At 50.8% G+C, this 20,211-nt stretch overlaps 1 protein-coding gene across 2 annotated transcripts in view; it reads right to left on the bottom strand.

The window, feature by feature from the left end:
* The window catches only part of TTLL12 (tubulin tyrosine ligase like 12), a 57,954-nt gene that overhangs the window by 20,293 nt on the left and 17,450 nt on the right, over positions 1-20,211 (bottom strand). Inside the window, exon 1 of one of the 2 annotated variants that reach the window (XM_077266590.1) lies at positions 5,494-5,766. The exons of the other annotated variant lie outside the window; for it this stretch is intronic. Within the exon in view, the coding sequence (XP_077122705.1) occupies positions 5,494-5,751 (258 nt within the window). The 5' untranslated portion in view covers positions 5,752-5,766. Of the gene's footprint in view, positions 1-5,493; positions 5,767-20,211 lie in introns of those variants that run through there. 2 annotated transcript variants of the gene reach the window in all.

Genomic DNA, 20,211 nt, shown 5'->3' with positions numbered 1-20,211 from the left:
TCTCGGCTGGCCGGTCTCTCCTATGCGGAATGGGCCTATGGAGCATTCGGAGACCTTGGTGGTCGGGACCGTTGCACCTTATTTCTAGTTAGCGCAGTGGTTAGGTATCACACGTGGAACGCACGGTGCTTAGTATCGACGCAACGAAAAATCCTCCCCGTGGATGATGTGTTTAGGACCATACTCGGTGACCTGGTGAAGGTGCGCTCTCTGGAGTATGGGAGACTGGGCGCACGGAGGGCCGCTCTCCTCTGGAGGGGCTTTTCTTTTAGTGTGCCCTAGTCTGGTCATCTCCTTTCATGGTGGTGGGCTGCTGCTGACACTGTAGATTTTTGTTTTGTTTGATCACTGTACAGTGATGTAGGGCTGCAGGCGCCGAACTTGGGCTTCGTGAGTTGTGATTATTGTGGTGTGATGCTGTATATCTATAATATAATGCTGGGAGCGTCACTCTGTCCGAAGCCTTTATAGACTGCGCAAGCGCCGGCGCAGTCTGGACCCCACAGAGTGACGCTCCCAGGAGATCGCGGTATGCGTAAGCGCTGAACGCACACCGCCATCTCCAACGGAGAAGCAGGGACGAGCCAGGAGGGTGAGTATGCAATACTTACCTGTCCCGTTCCACCGACGCGATTCCGGGCCATGAATGTCCCCCTGCTCCCGGAATCGGCGCCTGCGCAGTCCGCGCTTTCCGGTGCCATTTTCTTGAAGACACACTGCGTGTCTTCAAGAAAATGGCGCCAGGAAAGCGCGGACGCCTGTGACGTTCAGTTCAGAGGGCGCGATGACGCGCTTAATGCGCGCCGCCCTCTGACTGAACAGTCACAGACAGAGGACCCGGAAGACGGAGCGGTGGAACAGGGGACAGGTAAATATAGCAAGTGCCGGGGGCCTGAGCTAGCGGCGACTCCGGCACCTGACCCCCACAGCGTGCCGGTGTCCCCGCCTGCTCAGGCCCCCAGCACAGCCGCCCGCACTCCCCAGCACCACCACCGCCACGCACAGCCGCCCGCAGTCACCACCGCCACGCACAGCCGCCCGCACTCAGCACAGCCGCCCGCACTCAGCACAGCCGCCCGCACTCAGCACAGCCGCCCGCACTCAGCACAGCCGCCCGCACTCAGCACAGCCGCCCGCACTCAGCACAGCCGCCCGCACTCAGCACAGCCGCCCGCACTCAACACAGCCGCCCGCACTCAACACAGCCGCCCGCACTCAACACAGCCGCCCGCACTCAACACAGCCGCCCGCACTCAACACAGCCGCCCGCACTCAACACAGCCGCCCGCACTCAACACAGCCGCCCGCACTCAACACAGCCGCCCGCACTCAACACAGCCGCCCGCACTCAACACAGCCGCCCGCACTCAACACAGCCGCCCGCACTCAACACAGCCGCCCGCACTCAACACAGCCGCCCGCACTCAACACAGCCGCCCGCACTCAACACAGCCGCCCGCACTCAACACAGCCGCCCGCACTCAACACAGCCGCCCGCACTCAACACAGCCGCCCGCACTCAACACAGCCGCCCGCACTCAACACAGCCGCCCGCACTCAACACAGCCGCCCGCACTCAACACAGCCGCCCGCACTCAACACAGCCGCCCGCACTCAACACAGCCGCCCGCACTCAACACAGCCGCCCGCACTCAACACAGCCGCCCGCACTCAACACAGCCGCCCGCACTCACCACCGCCACGCACAGCCGCCCAAACTCACCACAGCCACGCACAGCCGCCCGCACTCACCACAGCCGCCCGCACTCAGCACAGCCGCACTCGGGCAGTAGAGCCGGAGAGAGAAAGATGGGAGCAACATATGGCAGAATGGAAACAGGAACAGGCAGAATGGGTGCAGCACATTACAACAGAATGGGGGCACAGGATGGGAGCAGCACATGACAGAATGGGGGCACAGGATGCGAGCAGCACATGACAGAATGATTGCGCACGATGGGAGCAGCACATGACAGGATGGGGGTGCAGGATGGGAGCACATGACAGGATGGGGCGCAGGATGGGGCGCAGGATGGGAGCAGCACATGACAGGATGGGGGCACACACATGACAGGATGGGGGTGTAGGATGGAGCAGCATATGACAGGATGGGGGCGCAGGATGGGAGCACATGACAGGATGGGGATGCAGGATGGAGCAGCACATGACAGGATGGGGATGCAGGATGGAGCAGCACATGACAGGATGGGGATGCAGGATGGAGCAGCACATGACAGGATGGGGATGCAGGATGGAGCAGCACATGACAGGATGGGGGCGCAGGATGGAGCAGCACATGAAAGGATGGGGGCGCAGGATGGAGCAGCACATGACAGGATGGGAGAGCAAGATGAGAGCAGCACATACCAGGATGGAGGCGATATACCAATATAAATGCTCGCCACCCGGGCGTAGAACGGGTTCAGTAGCTAGTATTGTATATGGGGTTTAGATTTGGGTGTAGGTGTTAGGTTGGGTGGTGGGAAAGGGGGGGAGGTGGGTTTATCTTGTGTGACTATGGGACACTGGGTTGTTTGGGGGAAAACTGGCACTGCCTGATCTGGCCTATGGACGTTGGACATGGACTGAGGCATGAGACGCAGGACCAGCTCTCAGGTCAGTGCGGGGGGTTGGGAATGGAGGATAGCTTAGTATTGTATATATTTGTTTAAATTTGTGGCTATTTTATTTAAAACTAAAAAAAAAAAAATAATAATAATAATAATAATAAATTAAAAAAAAAAAAAAAAAAAGAGAAAAAAGTTCATGTATATAGTTTTTGTTTGCCATTGTTTATTTTATTTGTTATTATTATTTTGTTTGGTGACCGGACCAGAAGGTCAAAGTAGTTATTCTGTATATACTGTATAATATGTGTGAGAGGAGAGAATGAGCGGCTGGACCAGTGTTCAGTATACTGATTATTTTTTTCTGGCTGATATTTCTGTTTTGTTTCTGTTATTATTATTGTTATGTTTTTCATTTTTATAATAAAAGATCTACAGGATGTAACTCAGGATCAGTAATGTAATGTATGTACACAGTGACTGCACCAGCAGAATAGTGAGTGCTGCTCTGGGGTATAATACAGGATGTAACTCAGGATCAGTAATGTAATGTATGCACACAGTGACTGCACCAGCAGAATAGTGAGTGCAGCTCTGGAGTATAATACAGGATGTAACTCAGGATCAGTAATGTAATGTATGTACACAGTGACTGCACCAGCAGAATAGTGAGTGCAGCTCTGGAGTATAATACAGGATGTAACTCAGGATCAGTAATGTAATGTATGTACACAGTGACTGCACCAGCAGAATAGTGAGTGCAGCTCTGGAGTATAATACTGGATGTAAGTCAGGATCAGTAATGTGATGTATGCACACAGTGACTGCACCAGCAGAATAGTGAGTGCAGCTCTGGAGTATAATACAGGATGTAACTCAGGATCAGTAATGTAATGTATGTACACAGTGACTGCACCAGCAGAATAGTGAGTGCAGCTCTGGGGTATAATACAGGAGGTAACTCAGGATCAGTAATGTAATGTATGTACACAATGACTGCACCAGCAGAATAGTGAGTGCAGCTCTGGGGTATAATACAGGAGGTAACTCCGGATCAGTAATGTATGTACACAGTGACTGCACCAGCAGAATAGTGAGTGCAGCTCTGGGGTATAATACAGGAGGTAACAAGTCATTCTCGCAGGCCAGACTGTATGATAAAATGTGCTTGTCTCTTTAACAAATCAACGGGAGGGGTTGTAATCTCAGCCATAATTTACGTAACCCCTGATGTATTTGTGCCGCCTTCTCTTACATGACACATCTGCAGTATGATAGGTGCCAGGGCTGCGGGCTCAGGTAACATGCCAGGACCTGGTGCAGTCTGATGACATATAAACACTCCCGGGAGTCACATTCCTATTTTAGATTCAGGGGTAAGATGACAATAAAGGACGTCTGGTGCTCAACGCAAAAGCAGCAGCTCTCCCACATTCCCTCCATCTATGTGGCGGGGTAGATCCCTCTGATATTGTCCCATCTCCCGAGTTGGCAAATTCTATTATCAGGTCCTAAGGTCTGAAGGTCAGAGACATCTGAATCAAAGGAGGAAAAACATTGTTTTATGTCACTGGAAGACTATTATGTGACATTGCCCATAGCGACAGACCCCGCGCTACCCGCGGAGGGCAGGGAGAGAGCGACAGACCCAGCGCTACCCACAGAGGGCAGGGAGAGAGCGACAGACCCCGCGCTACCCACAGAGGGCAGGGAGAGAGCGACAGACCCCGCGCTACCCGCGGAGGGCAGGGAGAGAGCGACAGAACCCGCGCTACCCACAGAGGGCAGGGAGAGAGCGACAGACCCCGCGCTACCCACAGAGGGCAGGGAGAGAGCGACAGACCCCGCGCTACCCGCGGAGGGCAGGGAGAGAGCGACAGAACCCGCGCTACCCGCGGAGGGCAGGGAGAGAGCGACAGACCCAGCGCTACCCGCGGAGGGCAGGGAGAGAGCGCGACAGACCCAGCGCTACCCGCGGAGGGCAGGGAGAGACCGACAGACCCCGCGCTACCCGCGGAGGGCAGAGAGAGAGCGACAGACCCCGCGCTACCCGCGGAGGGCAGGGAGAGAGCGACAGAACCCGCGCTACACGTGGAGGGCAGGGAGAGAGCGACAGACCCCACGGAGGGCAGGGAGAGAGCGACAGACCCCGCGCTACCCGCGGAGGGCAGGGAGAGAGCGACAGACCCCGCGCTACCCGCGGAGGGCAGGGAGAGAGCGACAGACCCCGCGCTACCCGCGGAGGGCAGGGAGAGAGCGACAGACCCCGCGCTACCCGCGGAGGGCAGGGAGAGAGCGACAGACCACCCGCTACCCGTGGAGGGCAGGGAGAGAGCGACAGACCCCGCGCTACAAGTGGAGGGCAGGGAGAGAGTGACAGACCCCGCGCTACCCGCGGGAGGGCAGGAAGAGAGCGTCAGACCCCATGCTACCCGCGGAGGGCAGGGAGAGAGCGACAGACCCCGCGCTACCCGCGGAGGGCAGGGAGAGAGCGACAGACCCCATGCTACCCGCGGAGGGCAGGGAGAGAGCGACAGACCCCGCGCTACCCACGGAGCGATGTATAAAGTGACAGACCCTACCACCACCACACTTGAGGAGGGGCATGTAGAGAGTGACAGACCCCTCACTACTGTGCCCCATGTTAGATGGGCCGCTGCCTATCACTTTTGCCCAGTTTGTGTCTGGTGTCATTTCCTACCTACAGTCCGTGTCTCCGCTGCCCCCCTGTGGCAGTTATGGGGCGCAGCTGTCACCCACCACACGGACCCTCCATGATGGCACCCACCACCTGTTACCCCCTACCCTCCTGTGTTGGGGGCGCTCCCCCCCCTACAGCCATCAATCACCCAGCAGCAGAATTAACCCCTCACGCTCCGCAGCCCCCGATGTGTCCGGGGACACGAGGCCCGGAGCCGCCGCCTACCTCCCCCTCCAGCTTGCGGTGCAGGCTCGGCCAGTACACCCGGGGCACGCCTGAGGCCAGCAGCGCCGCCTGGTGCAGAGCCACGAACTCCGAGAAGCCGCCGTCCTGCTGCTGCTGGGCTCCGGGCTCCGCCATGCTGTCTGCGGCTGCAGCTCTGAGCATGCGGGAGGGAAGCGGCTTATGGGAGGCGGCTCCAGACTCTGCCCTCCCTATACAGCCCGTGCCCGGCTCTGCCCTTCCTATACGGCCAGTGCCCATCTCTGCCCTCCCTATACAGCCTGTGCCCGGCTCTGCTCTTCCTATACGGCCAGTGCCCATCTCTGCCCTCCCTATACAGCCTGTGCCCGGCTCTGCTCTTCCTATACGGCCAGTGCCCATCTCTGCCCTCCCTATACAGCCTGTGCCCGGCTCTGCCCTCCCCATATAATCAGTGCTCAGCTCTGCCCTCCCCGGTAAATGTGCCAAGCCTGTGCACACCTGGGTAAACAGTAACTGTGCCCAGGGGATGTGCGGCTTCTCAGTGTCTGCCCTGCCCTATTATACTGCCCTAACAACAGTGTGCAACGTATTTCATGCCCTCAGTACTGCTGTGTGTGATATATATATATATATATATATATATATATATATACAACAAGACCCCAGTATAAAAGTCCTCCAGTCATTCTGCAGCATCTGATATAGCAGTATATTATATTACTGCAGCACCATCTGGTGGAAATAAGGCAGCACTACAGGCTGCAGGAACAACAGCCTTGTGCGTTCTGGTTCTCATCATGGTGTCCTCCACTCTTGTCATCAGGTATCTAGGAATCCCTCTGATCTCACAGATTGTCTGCAGCGCCTGTGATCTCACTGATTGCCTGTGTCATCAACACTGCAAACAATAATAGACATCGGGATCAGTAGTGGATACTTAGGGTACCGTCACACAGTGGCATTTTTATCGCTACGACGGCACAATTCATGACGTTCTAGCGATATCGTTACGATCTCGCAGTGTCTGACACGCTACTGCGATCAGACACCCTGCTGAGAATCGTACGTCGTAGCACATCGTTTGAAACTTTCTTTCGTCGCTGGATCTCCCGCTGTCATCGCTGGATCGTTGTGTGTGACAGCGATCCAGCGATGCGTTCGCTGGTAACCAGGGTAAACATCGGGTTACTAAGTGCAGGGCCGCGCTTAGTAACCCGATGTTTACCCTGGTTACCAGCGTAAAAAAAAAAAAACCGTACATACTCACCATCTGATGTCCGTCAGGTCCCTTGCCGTCTGCTTCCTGCTCTGACTGTGAGCGCCGGCCGGAAAGTGAGAGCAGATCACAGCGGTGACGTCACTGCTGCGCTCTGCTCTCACTGTACGGCTGCACTCAGTCAGAGCAGGAAGCAGACGGCAAGGGACCTGACGGACATCAGATGGTCAGTATGTACTGTTCGTTTTTTTTTTACTTTTACGCTGGTAACCACGGTAAACATCGGGTTACTAAGCGCGGCCCTGCGCTTAGTAACCCGATGTTTACCCTGGTTACCAGCGAACCTCAGCATCGTTGGTCGCTGGAGAGCGGTCTGTGTGACAGCTCCCCAGCGACCACACAACGACTTACCAACGATCACGGCCAGGTCGTATCGCAGGTCGTGATCGTTGGTAAATCGTATAGTGAGACGGTACCCTTAGTAGTGTATCTGGGGTTGGGTGAGAAAACCGTGATTTTCCAAAAAAGGAACAACCCCTTTACGGACCACTAGGGATTTTTTTTATTAAAAAGTTTGTACCATAAACAACATTTATCCTCTATCCACAGGGTGTATGATCACTGGAGATCTGGCTGCTGAAACCCTCACTGATCCTGAGAGCCGAGGTCCCAGTTGAGTAAAGTTGTAGTGAGCATGTGCGACCACCGCTCCTGTAGATAGTTCATGTGGTCGCACATGCTCAGTAACACAAGCTCTCTTTTCCCACAGCAGACTTAGGGATTCCCATTTTTGTGACCGGTGGGATGATCTATATTATTTATAGTACAACCCCTTTAAACCATTTTCCTAATTTTTGTTGACCAGCTGCAGCGATTACATCAGAACCCTATCTCATGTGACCGCTGCAACCAATCAATAAAGACAAGAGGCAGCGCTGGACCTGTGGAGGGTGTGTATTGCTCCATTTGTTATCTTCTACATCTACAAGTCTTTCGGAGGGCTTGGCTACCAGTTTTCCCACATGAATAATTTCTGGGAGCATCCTTGACTGAAGAAGGGCAGACGTGGCCCTATCCAGGCAGCAGAATTGAAGGGGTTGAGAGTTCTTCACCCTTAACCCGAGTGATGAGATGTGGATCTTCCCACAGGGAATCCCCAGGTCACTTTCCCGGAGAAGTCTTCATTGGCAAAAATTGAGGCATGGATGGACAGATGCCACATTTTGCCGTCTCAAGAAATGAGGCAGAATTCATGGTCAAGTAGGCAGCAGTGATCATACAGTACGTCAGTCCGACTTCCCAGATTTGGGAAAACTCATGTTCCTTCAAAATTAGAGTGCCCCTCACAAGTATTGAAGGCTTTGTTCTCTTTTTGTTATGATCATGAACAGGGCAGTTTCTAGCCCAAAAATGACACAGGGCGAGAGTAGGAAATTTCTCCCCCCCCCCCCCCGGCACCGAAAATAATAAACATTATTTTTGTGGGCTTGAGTAATAAATAGAGAGCAGGCTTGTATCTTCCCTTTTTTTAATAAATTATAATTTGCCTTTAACTTATATAGAACTTGGGGAAAAGGGACAAGTATGCTAATTATTAACGGTGAGAACAAAGTTGTAGGTAAATAATATCTATTAATTATTTTGGAAACAGATCCTAAAAATTGTAGGTTGCAGATTTATGAGAAACTGACTCTTCTAGATTTAGCCGCTGCAAAAGCATTAATAGCTTCCGAATAATTCAGCTTTTCTGCCAGTTCATTTTCTAATTCCAGGTCACATTTACTAATCTCTTCTAAAAGGAGATTGGCGAGACTTTCCCCAGATGTATCAGTAGCAGGACGATAGCCAATAAAATGTTCCTTTATTGCTACGTGATCATCATCTATATCAACAAATCTTAAGGTGTATGACAACTGTTCAGTGTGACCTGCATCTTGTGTGCAGTCCAACATTATTGAAAAATACTTAGATCTTTTGGCTTTTTCTAGAATACATTTCTTCACCTGAGAGGCCATCAAGCAGATAATTTCATTTTGAATTAAATTTCCACAGTAATGTGTATGGATTTCCTGGGAAGTAATTCGTTTTAAATGATCTCTCATTACTGGTTCAAATTTTCCAAGAAGCTCTATAAGCCCAAGGAAATGTCCATTATTTGGTGTAAACAATGTATTTGACGATCCTCGAAAAGCTAAATTATTGGTTGCCAGGTATACAGTTACTGCCATAACTCTTTCCAACACTTCTCGCCTGGGTGAGGATGCCACCAGACTGCCAAAGATGAGGTAAGTCAGCTGGGCCCCCTCCCGGGTTTCATGCTGTGGGGCATGCCAAATCAGCATGCCCCAAGGGTGGTTGGGGGGGGGGCAGGTGTGGGGGTCCCCATCCAAAAAAAAAGGCTAGCCCAACCCATCCCATCCCTCAGACCCCCTCACCTGTTCAGTGTGTCAGTGCCCTCTGCCCTCTGAGTCTGAGCGCGCTCAGACTGCTAAATGGGGCTGCTGGGAAGGGAAGGACTAATCCATAGGCAGGGGGTGGGCATTTTTGCTATACTGCTACCACTGTCAGACTAGACTGCAGCCTGTCCTGTCCAGCATTGAAATTGGCAACAGCCAGGCAGCCTAGTCTGACAGTGATAGTGTGTGTGCTTAGCTCTTTGATCACTGTCTCAGGGAGCGCCCGTGCTCAGCCGAGAGCGCGGCGCCCCTGCTATCAGTGTGGGAGTGGCCGAGCTGCCTCATCCTGGCTGTTCATTCTCGCTGTTCATCCAGCGCGGAGCGGAGGTGAGACTGTGGCGGCGCCGAGGTGGCCGCAACCATTATGTGCGGTGCGGGGGGGGGGGCGCGGCGACGCGAGGCGATGATCTGACCGCTCAGCTGTCAGATTTGCAGCTGAGTTCGGGCAGGGCGCGCCCGCGCTCAGCACTGAGCGCGGCATCCGCGCCCCTGACAGCCCTTAAACAGCAGCAGCAGCGGGCAGGGGACCACCGGGGCCCGAGGCCTCTCCTGCGCCCCCCGGCCCCACGGCGCCCCGTGTGGCCGCCCTGCCCGCCCTGTTGAAGAAACGGCCCTGATCATGAACTTGGAGCGCCTTGTAGGTCCCTCTCAGCTCAAGCTTGTTGAAGACCTTCTGACTTCCATCGAAGAGTTCCAAAATCAATGGAAGAGGCTACTCATTAGTGATTGAAACTTTTTTTTTTTAAGCCCCTATTAATTGATACATGGTCACAGGAATTAATGTTTTTCCTACAAAGAAGGTCCCAAATACAGCAGGAAATTCTTCAAATTTTATTTAATGTTGCAAGATATATAATCGCTAGGGATAGTGGATGTGACCTTCACCATGGAGGTGTGGCACTAACTCAATTGGACCAGTCACAGAGTCTACACCTGATGCCTAAAGAAGATGTCAGCAAAATTTTAGGGGTAAGCCACTAACGTCTTGACCCTTTCGTTAGGGTGAAGACAGTCACAAGACAGAGGAACTATCAAAGTTCTCAAGAAGAAATCTGGCTGGTGTTCCAGTCTAAGGTTGATGTTTATCTTTGAAACCAACATAGTCTTCAAAAGCAAAAGGCTAGTGGATGTTTGCAACACAGAAAAACAAGATCTGTTCTTGTGGAGTTCACCAATTGTGCAACGTCAACAAGACGTTAACGAGGAGTATGACTTCGGGGAGAACTCCACTAACAGAAGCAATAGATTATGGTTTCTCATGGAATAAACCAAAGGATTGGTGAAAGAACATCCCAAAATGCAGAAAAACTTTCACAATAGATTAGATTCCAGTGATAAAAGATTTCCAGACGGGACAAGACAATTTTGTAATATCTGGAGTGGCTCATCTTGGTGGCTTTTTGAGTCAAGTTGAGGACTTCTGGTAAGTGATCCATGGCCTTAGCAATCGAACATGAAGTCTACCTGGAGTTGTGGATCTACTTGGCTACTACAGATTTGGATAAAGGTGAAAAATAAATCTGATTGAGTGTTCTTGATCCTTCAAAATCCAGAAGACTATAAATATATGTCCTCGGCTTCTCCAACCAAGCCACAGCAGTTGAGGAATCTAGCTGTTGGAAGCAGCCTGCTACCATGACCAAAGGTGTTCACACTATAGGAGCAGATCATTACAAGTCACTGTCATCTCCATCTAAAGTGATCGTGACAACCAGCATGAGGATGTGGTCTCCACAACTGCAATATGAGCAAACAAGTTCTCAGAAACTTGTGATGGGGCTTTAGTACTTTCTGCCCCAGAGGTTTGGACTGTGATTTTGTCAAGTAATACCTAAAAAGGCTCACTTTATCTTTGCTATGGCACTCATGTCCCCAAGAATTTCACAAATTAAGTCTATGTTCATGGTGAAGTTACCCAAAGAAAATTTTCTATGAGTCCTCGTGAGCATGATGGTATAATGGTTGTCCTTTGTATGGAGCTGTGGATGGGATGGCAGCACATGGAGTCCAGGAGCTCTATAGTATGAACATAGCCCTACTATATCCCGTAGAGGTTACTCCAAAAATATACACACCATAGAGGCCGACCAGCCGAGCACATGCAGAGATGGTGGCTAGATTTGCTTGGTCCCATCCCTTATTGGTCTGAAAGAACCTATGAAGGACTTCTCTGTCCAAAAGGCATTTAGTTAAGCAAAAAAATGAGAAAAACTTTAGAATAGACTTTGAAGTATCATGATTACAATCAGCTGAAATTAAAGTGGACTTACCACCTACTGGAAAACTTATTGATGTAAAAGGAGACCAAAATATAATACCTTTCTCAAATATTTGTAATTAGCAGATCTGAAAAACTCAAATTTTAGTGATAATAGTTCTGATCCTTTAGGAAAGTGAGAATGAAGTTGGGCTCTCCGCTGTCTCACTGTTTTGACAACTGTGTGAGGCTTTCTGCTTCTGAGCTGGGAGATAGCAATGTGGGGGTCTGGTGTCTGAATGGAAGTATGCAGCATGGAAACACAGGTGAGATCTGTGCTGCTTTCTCATGCTGAATAAATGATTAAGCTCCAGAAGCTGATCATTGCATGAAATGTCTCACAGTAACAAAACATGTGTTATGCACGTGATTGCGGAACCACTGTGCCATGGTCTGGGAAAAGCCTGGAGGGGCATAACTAAGCGAACATCTGGTTCTTCACTGGAGCCCCTGATGGTTTGGTTAAACTTGAACCTAGGTGGATGCCAGGTGCTATGCCAGTACAGACCCAGAGCCGCAGCAGCTGACCCCCAAAGGGCAAGAAAGCAGGACTGACCAGAAACTGAATAACGGGGACGTGCGGCGTGTAGACAGAACAGGTCCCGACCGCATCAGAAAAGGATAGGATAAGTTCAGGAGCACAGGATGGACTTGGATAAAAGGTTACAGGTGCCGGTTCAAACTGGACAGGTGAGGGTAGCGGTACAGGTGTGGACATGACGGATCAGGCTCTGGACTTGGTATCGTCAGGACGGCCTAAGGAACAGGTTACAACAGGACGGAGAGGATTACGTTCAGACAGGGCAGGCAGGATCAGGTGCAGGTAGGACGGACAGGATCGGGTTCAGATAGGGCAGAAAGGATCAGGTTCAGGGAGAACAGGTACAGGAACTTTAAAACTAGGTAGCAGCTAACGCACTGATTACTAGATGTAATAATTATAGGGGATAACTCAGGAGACTCTTTGCGTGGAACAAGACAACTACAGGACACAGTTTCATAAGTGGTAAAGTCTATATTATCACACGGTGATTCAAACAGGTGCAGAGAGAAACTCAAGTCCACAACACTTGGTGCAAATAATAAACGCAGCTTAGCAGTCTACAGGAAACTTCAGAGGAAAATGCAATCACGCAGAAAGTCTATGAAGCACAATTATTCTTGAGGATACTTGACACGAATAAGTCCTTGCTTAGTCCAAAACACAGATAGATATGCTTATAAGGCAGTTCAAATAATATCTTAGCTCAACCAGGGAGGTCTGGGTAATAGTCTCAGGTTCTTGCAGAGCAGCAACAGCTTACATGTCCAGCAAATGCAGATGGAAGTAAACAGGAGCAGCAGATGAAGGAGGATTACTGGAACTGGTGTATGCAGCAGGAATTCAGAGCAGAGTAGCAGGATAACCCCACAGGTTCACAGGAGCAGGTATATAGCCAGGGAGTCACCAGAGGTCAGGAGCTGGATGGAAGGCAGAATACTCTAGCACAGACTGAAGGCTGGGGTGGAGTTTTATAGCAGGAAGACACAGTGCACATGAGACCAAAGACGCCATCTTGGAAAAGGGCAGTAATGCACAAAAGGTAATAAAAAATGTTCAGAGTCCTGACATTACTCCCTCCTTAGAAGCGGCCTCAGGACGATCCTGGACCTGGTTTCTCAGGGAATCTCTGATGAAAACGAGAAATCTTCTGTTGGACATTGATGTTTTCCACAGGATCCCAAGAGTCTTCCTCAGGGGGATATCCCTGCCATCTTATCAGATATTGGAGCCGATTCCTGCGAATCCTGGAATCAATAACTTCCTCCACCACGAATTGTTCTTGCCCATCAATCACCACAGGCTGCGGAGGTGGCACAACACGTCCCTGGAAGGTATTAGGACATACAGGCTTTAGTAAAGATACATGAAAAACTGGGTGTACCTTCATAGTCCTAGGCAGCTTCAGATGGCAGGCCACAGAGCTCACAATACCGTTGATCTTGAAAGGGCCAATGAATTTCTGTCCAAGTTTTTGTGAAGGAACATTTAACTTCAGATTCTTAGTTGATAACCACATGGAATCTCCTACCTTGAACATGGGTGCAGGTTTACGGAATCTATCAGCCGATCTCTTATAACGTTCTTGAGCTGTGGTCAGGGATTCCTTCAGAACCTCCAGATTCTGTCTCATCGCAGTCAGCCTTTCCTCCACTGCCGGAACCGGAGAATTAATTGGAGACCTAGGTAAGATACACGGATGATAACCCAGATTGGCAAAGAAAGGTGTAAATTTAGTGGAGGCGCTCTGAGAATTGTTATATGAAAATTCGGCTAACGGCAGCAACTCCAACCAATCATCCTGGAGATGGCTGACATAGCATCTTAGATATTGTTCCAGCGTCTGGTTGGTACGCTCAGTCTGACCATTTGTCTGGGGATGGTAAGCGGAAGAGAGACAGACATTAATATTGAGTGCAGAGCAAAACCCCTTCCAGAATCTTGAAGTGAACTGCACTCCACGGTCAGAGATGATCTCATCCGGGACCCCATGCAACCGAAAGACATTCTGTATAACCAAGTTCACTGTATCTTTAGCTGAGGGGAGGCCGGTGCATGGAACAAAATGAGCAGCTTTAGTCAGGCGATCAACTACCACCATGATTGTATTCATGCCCCCCGATGTAGGCAGCTCCACAATAAAGTCCATTGATATAGACCCCCAAGGGCAGGACGGAACAGGTAATGGTTGTAGAAGACCCGTAGGTGCCACATGAGGAGTCTTGTAACGAGCACATACCTCGCAAGAGAGAACATAGTCCTTGGTATCCTTCAGGCAAGTTGGCCACCAGAAGAATCGGCTCAGGAACTCTTGTGCCTTCTATACCCCCCTGTGACCAGCCAACTTGGAGTCATGTACCAACTTGAGGATCTGCAGACGGACGACCTCAGGGACGTAGATACGTCGATCTCTGAACCACATGCCACCCTTAAAGACAAGATTAATATCCACAGGTGGGTTGGCCAGAAATACATCACCGTCATAGGCCTCCCTGCACTCCTTCCACAAGTCCTGATCGTGGATAACTCCGATGAAATTGGCATCAGATAGAATGGTCTTGGACGGGGCTCCAGGTACAGAATCCGCAGCATGGATTTGGGATAAAGCATCAGCCTTCCCATTACGAGAACCTGGACGGTACGAGATAACAAAGTTAAATTGATTTAAAAATAAGTTCCAACAAGCCTGACGAGGAGAAAGACAACTAGCGGATCTAAGGAACTCTAAATTGCGATGGTCAGTTAGCACTATGATCTGTTGTGCAGCTCCTTGCAGATGATGCCTCCAGTCTTTGAAAGCCGCAATAATAGCCAGCAATTCCTTGTCTCCCACGTCGTAATTCTTCTCTGCTGAGGTTAGTCTACAGGAAAAGAAAGCACAAGGATGTAGCAGACCCTTCTCTCCAGTTCTTTGGGAGAGAATAGCCCCCAAAGCATTATCAGAAGCGTCCACCTCCACAATGAAAGAAAGTGTTGGATCTGGGTGTATCAACAGCGGTGCTGATGTGAAACAGATCTTAAGCTGATCAAAAGCTTCTTGAGCCTGTGATGACCACTTAATGGGCTTTTCCTTCTTTGTCAAGGAAGTAATGGGACGGACAATATCAGAAAAATTTCGAATGAAGCGTCTGTAGAAATTTGCAAAAGCAATAAAACGTTGGACCTCCTTAACGTTCTTGGGTACCAGCCAGTCAAGGATAGCCTGAATCTTACCAGATTCCATGTTCAGCCCCTGGGGAGAGATGATATAACCTAAGAACTGTATCTCAGAACGATGGAACTCGCATTTCTCCGGTTCTCTTTCAGACGTCTTAAAACAGTTTTGACATGTTCTTCATGTTCCTGTAGAGATTCAGAAAAGATTAGTATATCGTCCAAATAGATCACTACAAACTGGTCCAACAAATCTCTGAAAATGTCATTAGCAAGGTGTTGAAACATTGCAGGGGTGTTACAAAGCCAGAAGGGCATCACAGGAGATTCAAAGTGTCCATACCGGCATCTGAATGCTGTCTTCCACTCATCCCCTGGACGAATACGCACCAAATTATAAGCCCCACGAAGATCCAGTTTAGAGAACACCTTAGCATGGCGGACTCTTTCCAGTAATTTGGGAATCAGAGGCAAAGGGTAACGGTTTCGTACGGTTACCTTATTGATTTCCCGATAGTCAACACAGGGTCTCAGGGTCCCATCCTTCTTTACAAAAAAAGATAGGTGCCCCTGCTGGTGAGGAAGAAGGACGTATGAAGCCTTTGGCCAGATTTTCATCAATATACTCCTTTAATGCTTGAAGCTCAGGTGCCGCCAAAGGGTATACGTTACCAAATGGAATAGCTGCCCCAGGAAGCAACTCAATGGGACAGTCATAATGCCTGTGTGGAGGAAGCTGATCTGCATTCTTCTTGTCACAGATGTCAGAGAACTCTTTATATGCTGGAGGTAAAGAAAATACCTGTACATGTGGTTCCGTAGCCGTGGACTCAGGGACAGCTTCTGTTAACGCTGAGTTGCTCCTTGTTGGAAAGATAATCTCCTTGGTCTCCCAGTTGATAATTGGGTTCTGAGAACACAACCAAGGAATGCCTAAAATCACAGGAACATGAGGAGAAGAAATTAGCAAGAAAGAAAGTTGCTCCTGATGATTAGGCTCCAACAAAATTTCAAGGGGTACGGTCTCCTGATCCACAGGCCCAGAGATTAAAGGTGACCCATCCACTGTTTCCATGGTAATTGGAGAGGCTCTTTGCTGAATTTCAATACCATGTTCCTTGGCAAATGCGATATCCATGAAATTGCCACCTGCACCAGAGTCAATCATAGCTGCACTGGAAATCCACTGTCCCGAACACAGGATCTTAATAGGGAGAGTGAAGTGTCCGAGGGCAAGGCCGCCCATGCATATCCATGATCTGGCCCAGCAAAACCTCCACACTCAGATTCCATTTTAACAAACGTATCTTTACTGTTATACATTTTTCTTAACACAGCAGAACACAATAATAGACAGTACAAAGTATGCTTATTCACAGAAATAACGTGTAATAACAAACTATCCCTCACTGTCCCTATCCACACGTTACCAGTTCCTTTGCTCCAGGAGGTTATCTTCCCACGTCGCAGGCCTGTCTGTCACTGCAGGGAGACGCTCCGTCCGAAGAGAAAAACAACAGGGATTGAGCAAACTCTGTCTCTCAGGTCCAGACTGTAGTCCTTGGGGTTCAGCAGGTAAGGGTGGAATGTTCGGCCTCTCAACAGAGGACCCGCTTACAGTTCATGGGCTCCAGGATCTGTGAAGATGTCACCGCTGAGTGCTACAGGAGGACGCCAGCACACACAGACTTCTCTCTGCACCCAAAAGTTTCCCGGGCTCTCTCTTTTCCTCCCCTTCCTGTTCACATGACACAACAGGGGGGAGTTTAGCCAATACAGTTTGTTTCTCTGTAATCACATTCGGCATAGATATAACTTCTGGCCACACGGGGGCAGTGTCTGTCACAGATTCTATGTCAATGATAACAGAACAGCCACAGCCGGCCAGCTCACTACACGCCCCCCCGCTTAAAGGTTGGCAGTCCCTGTCAACGACTGTCTCCAGGGCGGCGATGGCTGTGGAGGTTGTAGGACCCGGCTGTGAAAAGGGCCACACATATTGGTCTCTGTAGGACTGTCCTGGGGGCACTCCTGCGGTGGTCCTCGCTGTCCGCCTAACGGGTGCAAGTCTCTCTCCCCGATCAGTCACCCCACTCTCCGTCCCAGTCGGTAAGTCAGTCGAGGAGGTAAGGGGTTCAGACGCGTCAGTCAGGCGAGCAGGGGTAGGGATGTCTTCCACCTCTACATCCCCGGTATCGGTGTCTCCCACAGTATTAGTGATATCCGTCTCTCTAGGCATTATAGGAGGGGAGTCAGGCTGAGAACGACAGGGGCGCAACATGTTACGGTGCAGGGTGCGGAGGCTGCCGCTGTCTTCGCCTTGTACTTGGTAGACGGGGCCACCAGGGTATGGGTGTCCAATTATTCGATAGACTTCGGTCTCCCACTTGGGCCGGAGTTTTCCTTGCGGTTTCTTTATACGAACTAGGACTAGTTGACCCACAGTCAGTAGGTCCTCTTGTACTGGAAGTGGATCAGCGTGGACCTGGTCCTGGATCTGCTGCTCCACCAGCCGGTAGACAGTTTCCATCCTTTGACGGTGTGCTTGTAGCCAGGAAGGATAGGTACCACAGGTGTCTTCATCAGAGTTAGACAGGTGTAGCTCATGGATGCCTTTGCCTGGGCGGCCAAAAAGGAGGGTGTAAGGCGTGTATACAGAGACAGAATGGACTTGATTGTTATAGGCCCACAGCAGTTCTGGGAGGAATCGAGGCCAGTCGGGCTTTTTGTCTTCTGCTAAGGTTCGGATCAGTTGGAAGAGGGTCCGGTTGAAACGTTCACACGCGCCATTCCCTTGTGGATGATACGGGGTGGTCCTGGACTTCTTGATTCCATACATCTGCTGAAGTTCTTCAATGACTCGCCCTTCGAAACACGCCCCCTGATCAGAGTGCAGCCGCTCCGGACACCCGTAGACCCGAACGAAGTGTTGACAGATGGCCTGTGCAGCTGATTCGGCAGTCTGATCTTTGGTAGCAACAGCGACGGCGAATTTCGTGAAGTGGTCCACCATCACCAGACAGTACTGGTAGCCACTATTTGCCGTTCCGATCAACAGATAGTCCACCATCAACAACTCGAGGGGCCTGGATGTGCTAATAGTCTGGATGGGTGCACGCTGCTCAGTAGACTTGTGGAGTTCACATGTACGACATCTTAGGCAGATGTTTTCAACCAGCTTACGGAGTCCTGGACAAAAAATGAATTGCTGGGTCCACCGGAGGGTCTTGTCTATGCCGAAATGGCCGTTCCTTCTGTGGGCTTCAGCCACCATCTCATGGGCTAGCTGCACCGGGACGACAATCTGCAAACATTCTTCCAGCATATGGGATAAAAGGGCCCTGCGATACAAGACTCCATCCTTCACGATCAGCCGATCCCATTGGGCAAGTAGGGCAGAGGCCCTGGTTGATAGTCGGGCTCTTACTTCGGAGGGTGGTTTCTCTTGTGTCTTCACGTACTGTTTCAGTAAGACGTGTTCAGGGTCTCGATCTTGAAGCTTGGCCCATTCTTGTTGGGACAGGGGGGACCCCACTACGGCTTCGATCCCACCTACAGCATACTGGCGGCTATCTTCTATTTGTTTAGCTAGCCGGGCAAAGTCGGGCAGTTCATCTTCCTCCAACTCTTCATCCCGGTCCCCTACCGGCGGGGATGATGTCACTCTGGAAAGGCTGTCAGCATTCTGATTCTCCGTCCCCGCTCTGTATTTAATTTTGTATTGGAATCTAGAGAGCCTTGCCATCCAGCGCTGTTCCATTGCCCCTAGCTTGGCATTTTCTAGGTGGGAAAGAGGATTGTTGTCTGTCACGACCAGTACCTCCGCCCCTGTCAGGTAGCCAGCAAATTTCTCTGTCATAGCCCAGGTCAGGGCCAGGAGTTCCAGGCAGAAAGAGCTGTAGTTGACGGGGTTTCTTTTCGGTGTCACGGAGGGATCTACTGGCATAGGCTATCACGCGTTCCTTGTTATCTTGGACTTGGGAGAGGACCGCCCCGAGACCTTGAAGGCTGGCGTCGGTGTATAACTGGAACGGCAAGGTGTAGTCTGCATATGCCAGAATAGGGGGTGATGTCAGAGCAGCTTGAAGCGCCCGGAAGGATTTTTCTTGGTCGGGCCCCCAGTTGATGCGTCGTCCTCTGGGACTGTTCGCGGTCCCTCGGAGGGTCTCATGCAGTGGTTCCGCAAGCCGGGCAAAGTCCTTGACAAATCGGCAGTAATAGCCCGCTAGCCCCAGGAAAGCCTGGACTTCTTTGATGGTAGTTGGCTGTGGCCACTCTTGGACAGCTGCTATCTTCTCTGGAGAGGGTTGGACACCTTCAGCCGAGATCCGGTGTCCCAGGTAATCGATCTCCTGCTGGAATAGACGGCACTTGCTGGGCTTCAACTTCAAGCCGTGTTTCTTCAAGCGCTGGAACACTTTGCCAAGCTTGTGAAGATGATCCTCGAAGGTGGCGGAGTATACCACGATGTCATCAAGGTATATCAGCGTGAATTCGAAGTTGAAATCTCCCAGACAGCGTTCCATCAGTCTCTGAAAGGTCCCTGGTGCGTTATTCAAGCCGAATGGCATCCGGTCAAACTCGTACAGGCCCATGGGAAGGATGAAGGCGGTCTTTTCTCTGTCCTTCTCACTCATGGGGACCTGCCAATATCCACTGGCCAAGTCTAGAAGAAAAATATTTGGCCTTTTTCAGGGCGGTCAGTGACTCTTCGATCCGGGGGAGTGGATAGGAGTCCCAGATCGTGCAAGCGTTCAACCGACGGTAGTCAACGCAAAATCTCAAGGATCCATCTTTCTTTTTGACTATAACCACGGGTGCAGCCCATGGGCTCTGGCTTTCCCGCACCACTCCGGCGTGTAGCATAGATTCTAAGAGGCTTTTCACCTCCTGGTATTGTTGAGGTGGTATTTGTCGGTACCTCTCGCGAATAGGGGCAGCATCGCCCGTGGGAATCTCGTGTTGGATACTGGTGGTGTACCCGAAGTCGGCATCATGCTTTGCAAAGGAGTCTTGGTGTTCTCGCAGTAGTTTCTCCATTTGAGACACTTCCTGTTTGGTGTACTGGGACGGGTCCAGTTGCACTTTTTCCAGTAGTTTTCGCCCAATGTCTTCA

The sequence above is a fragment of the Ranitomeya variabilis genome, chromosome 5 (genome assembly GCF_051348905.1).
Source record: "Ranitomeya variabilis isolate aRanVar5 chromosome 5, aRanVar5.hap1, whole genome shotgun sequence".
NCBI classification, from domain to species: Eukaryota; Metazoa; Chordata; class Amphibia; order Anura; family Dendrobatidae; genus Ranitomeya; species Ranitomeya variabilis.
The sequence above is the reverse complement of the archived record's forward strand: the minus strand, read 5'-3'. Positions and strand labels throughout refer to the sequence as shown.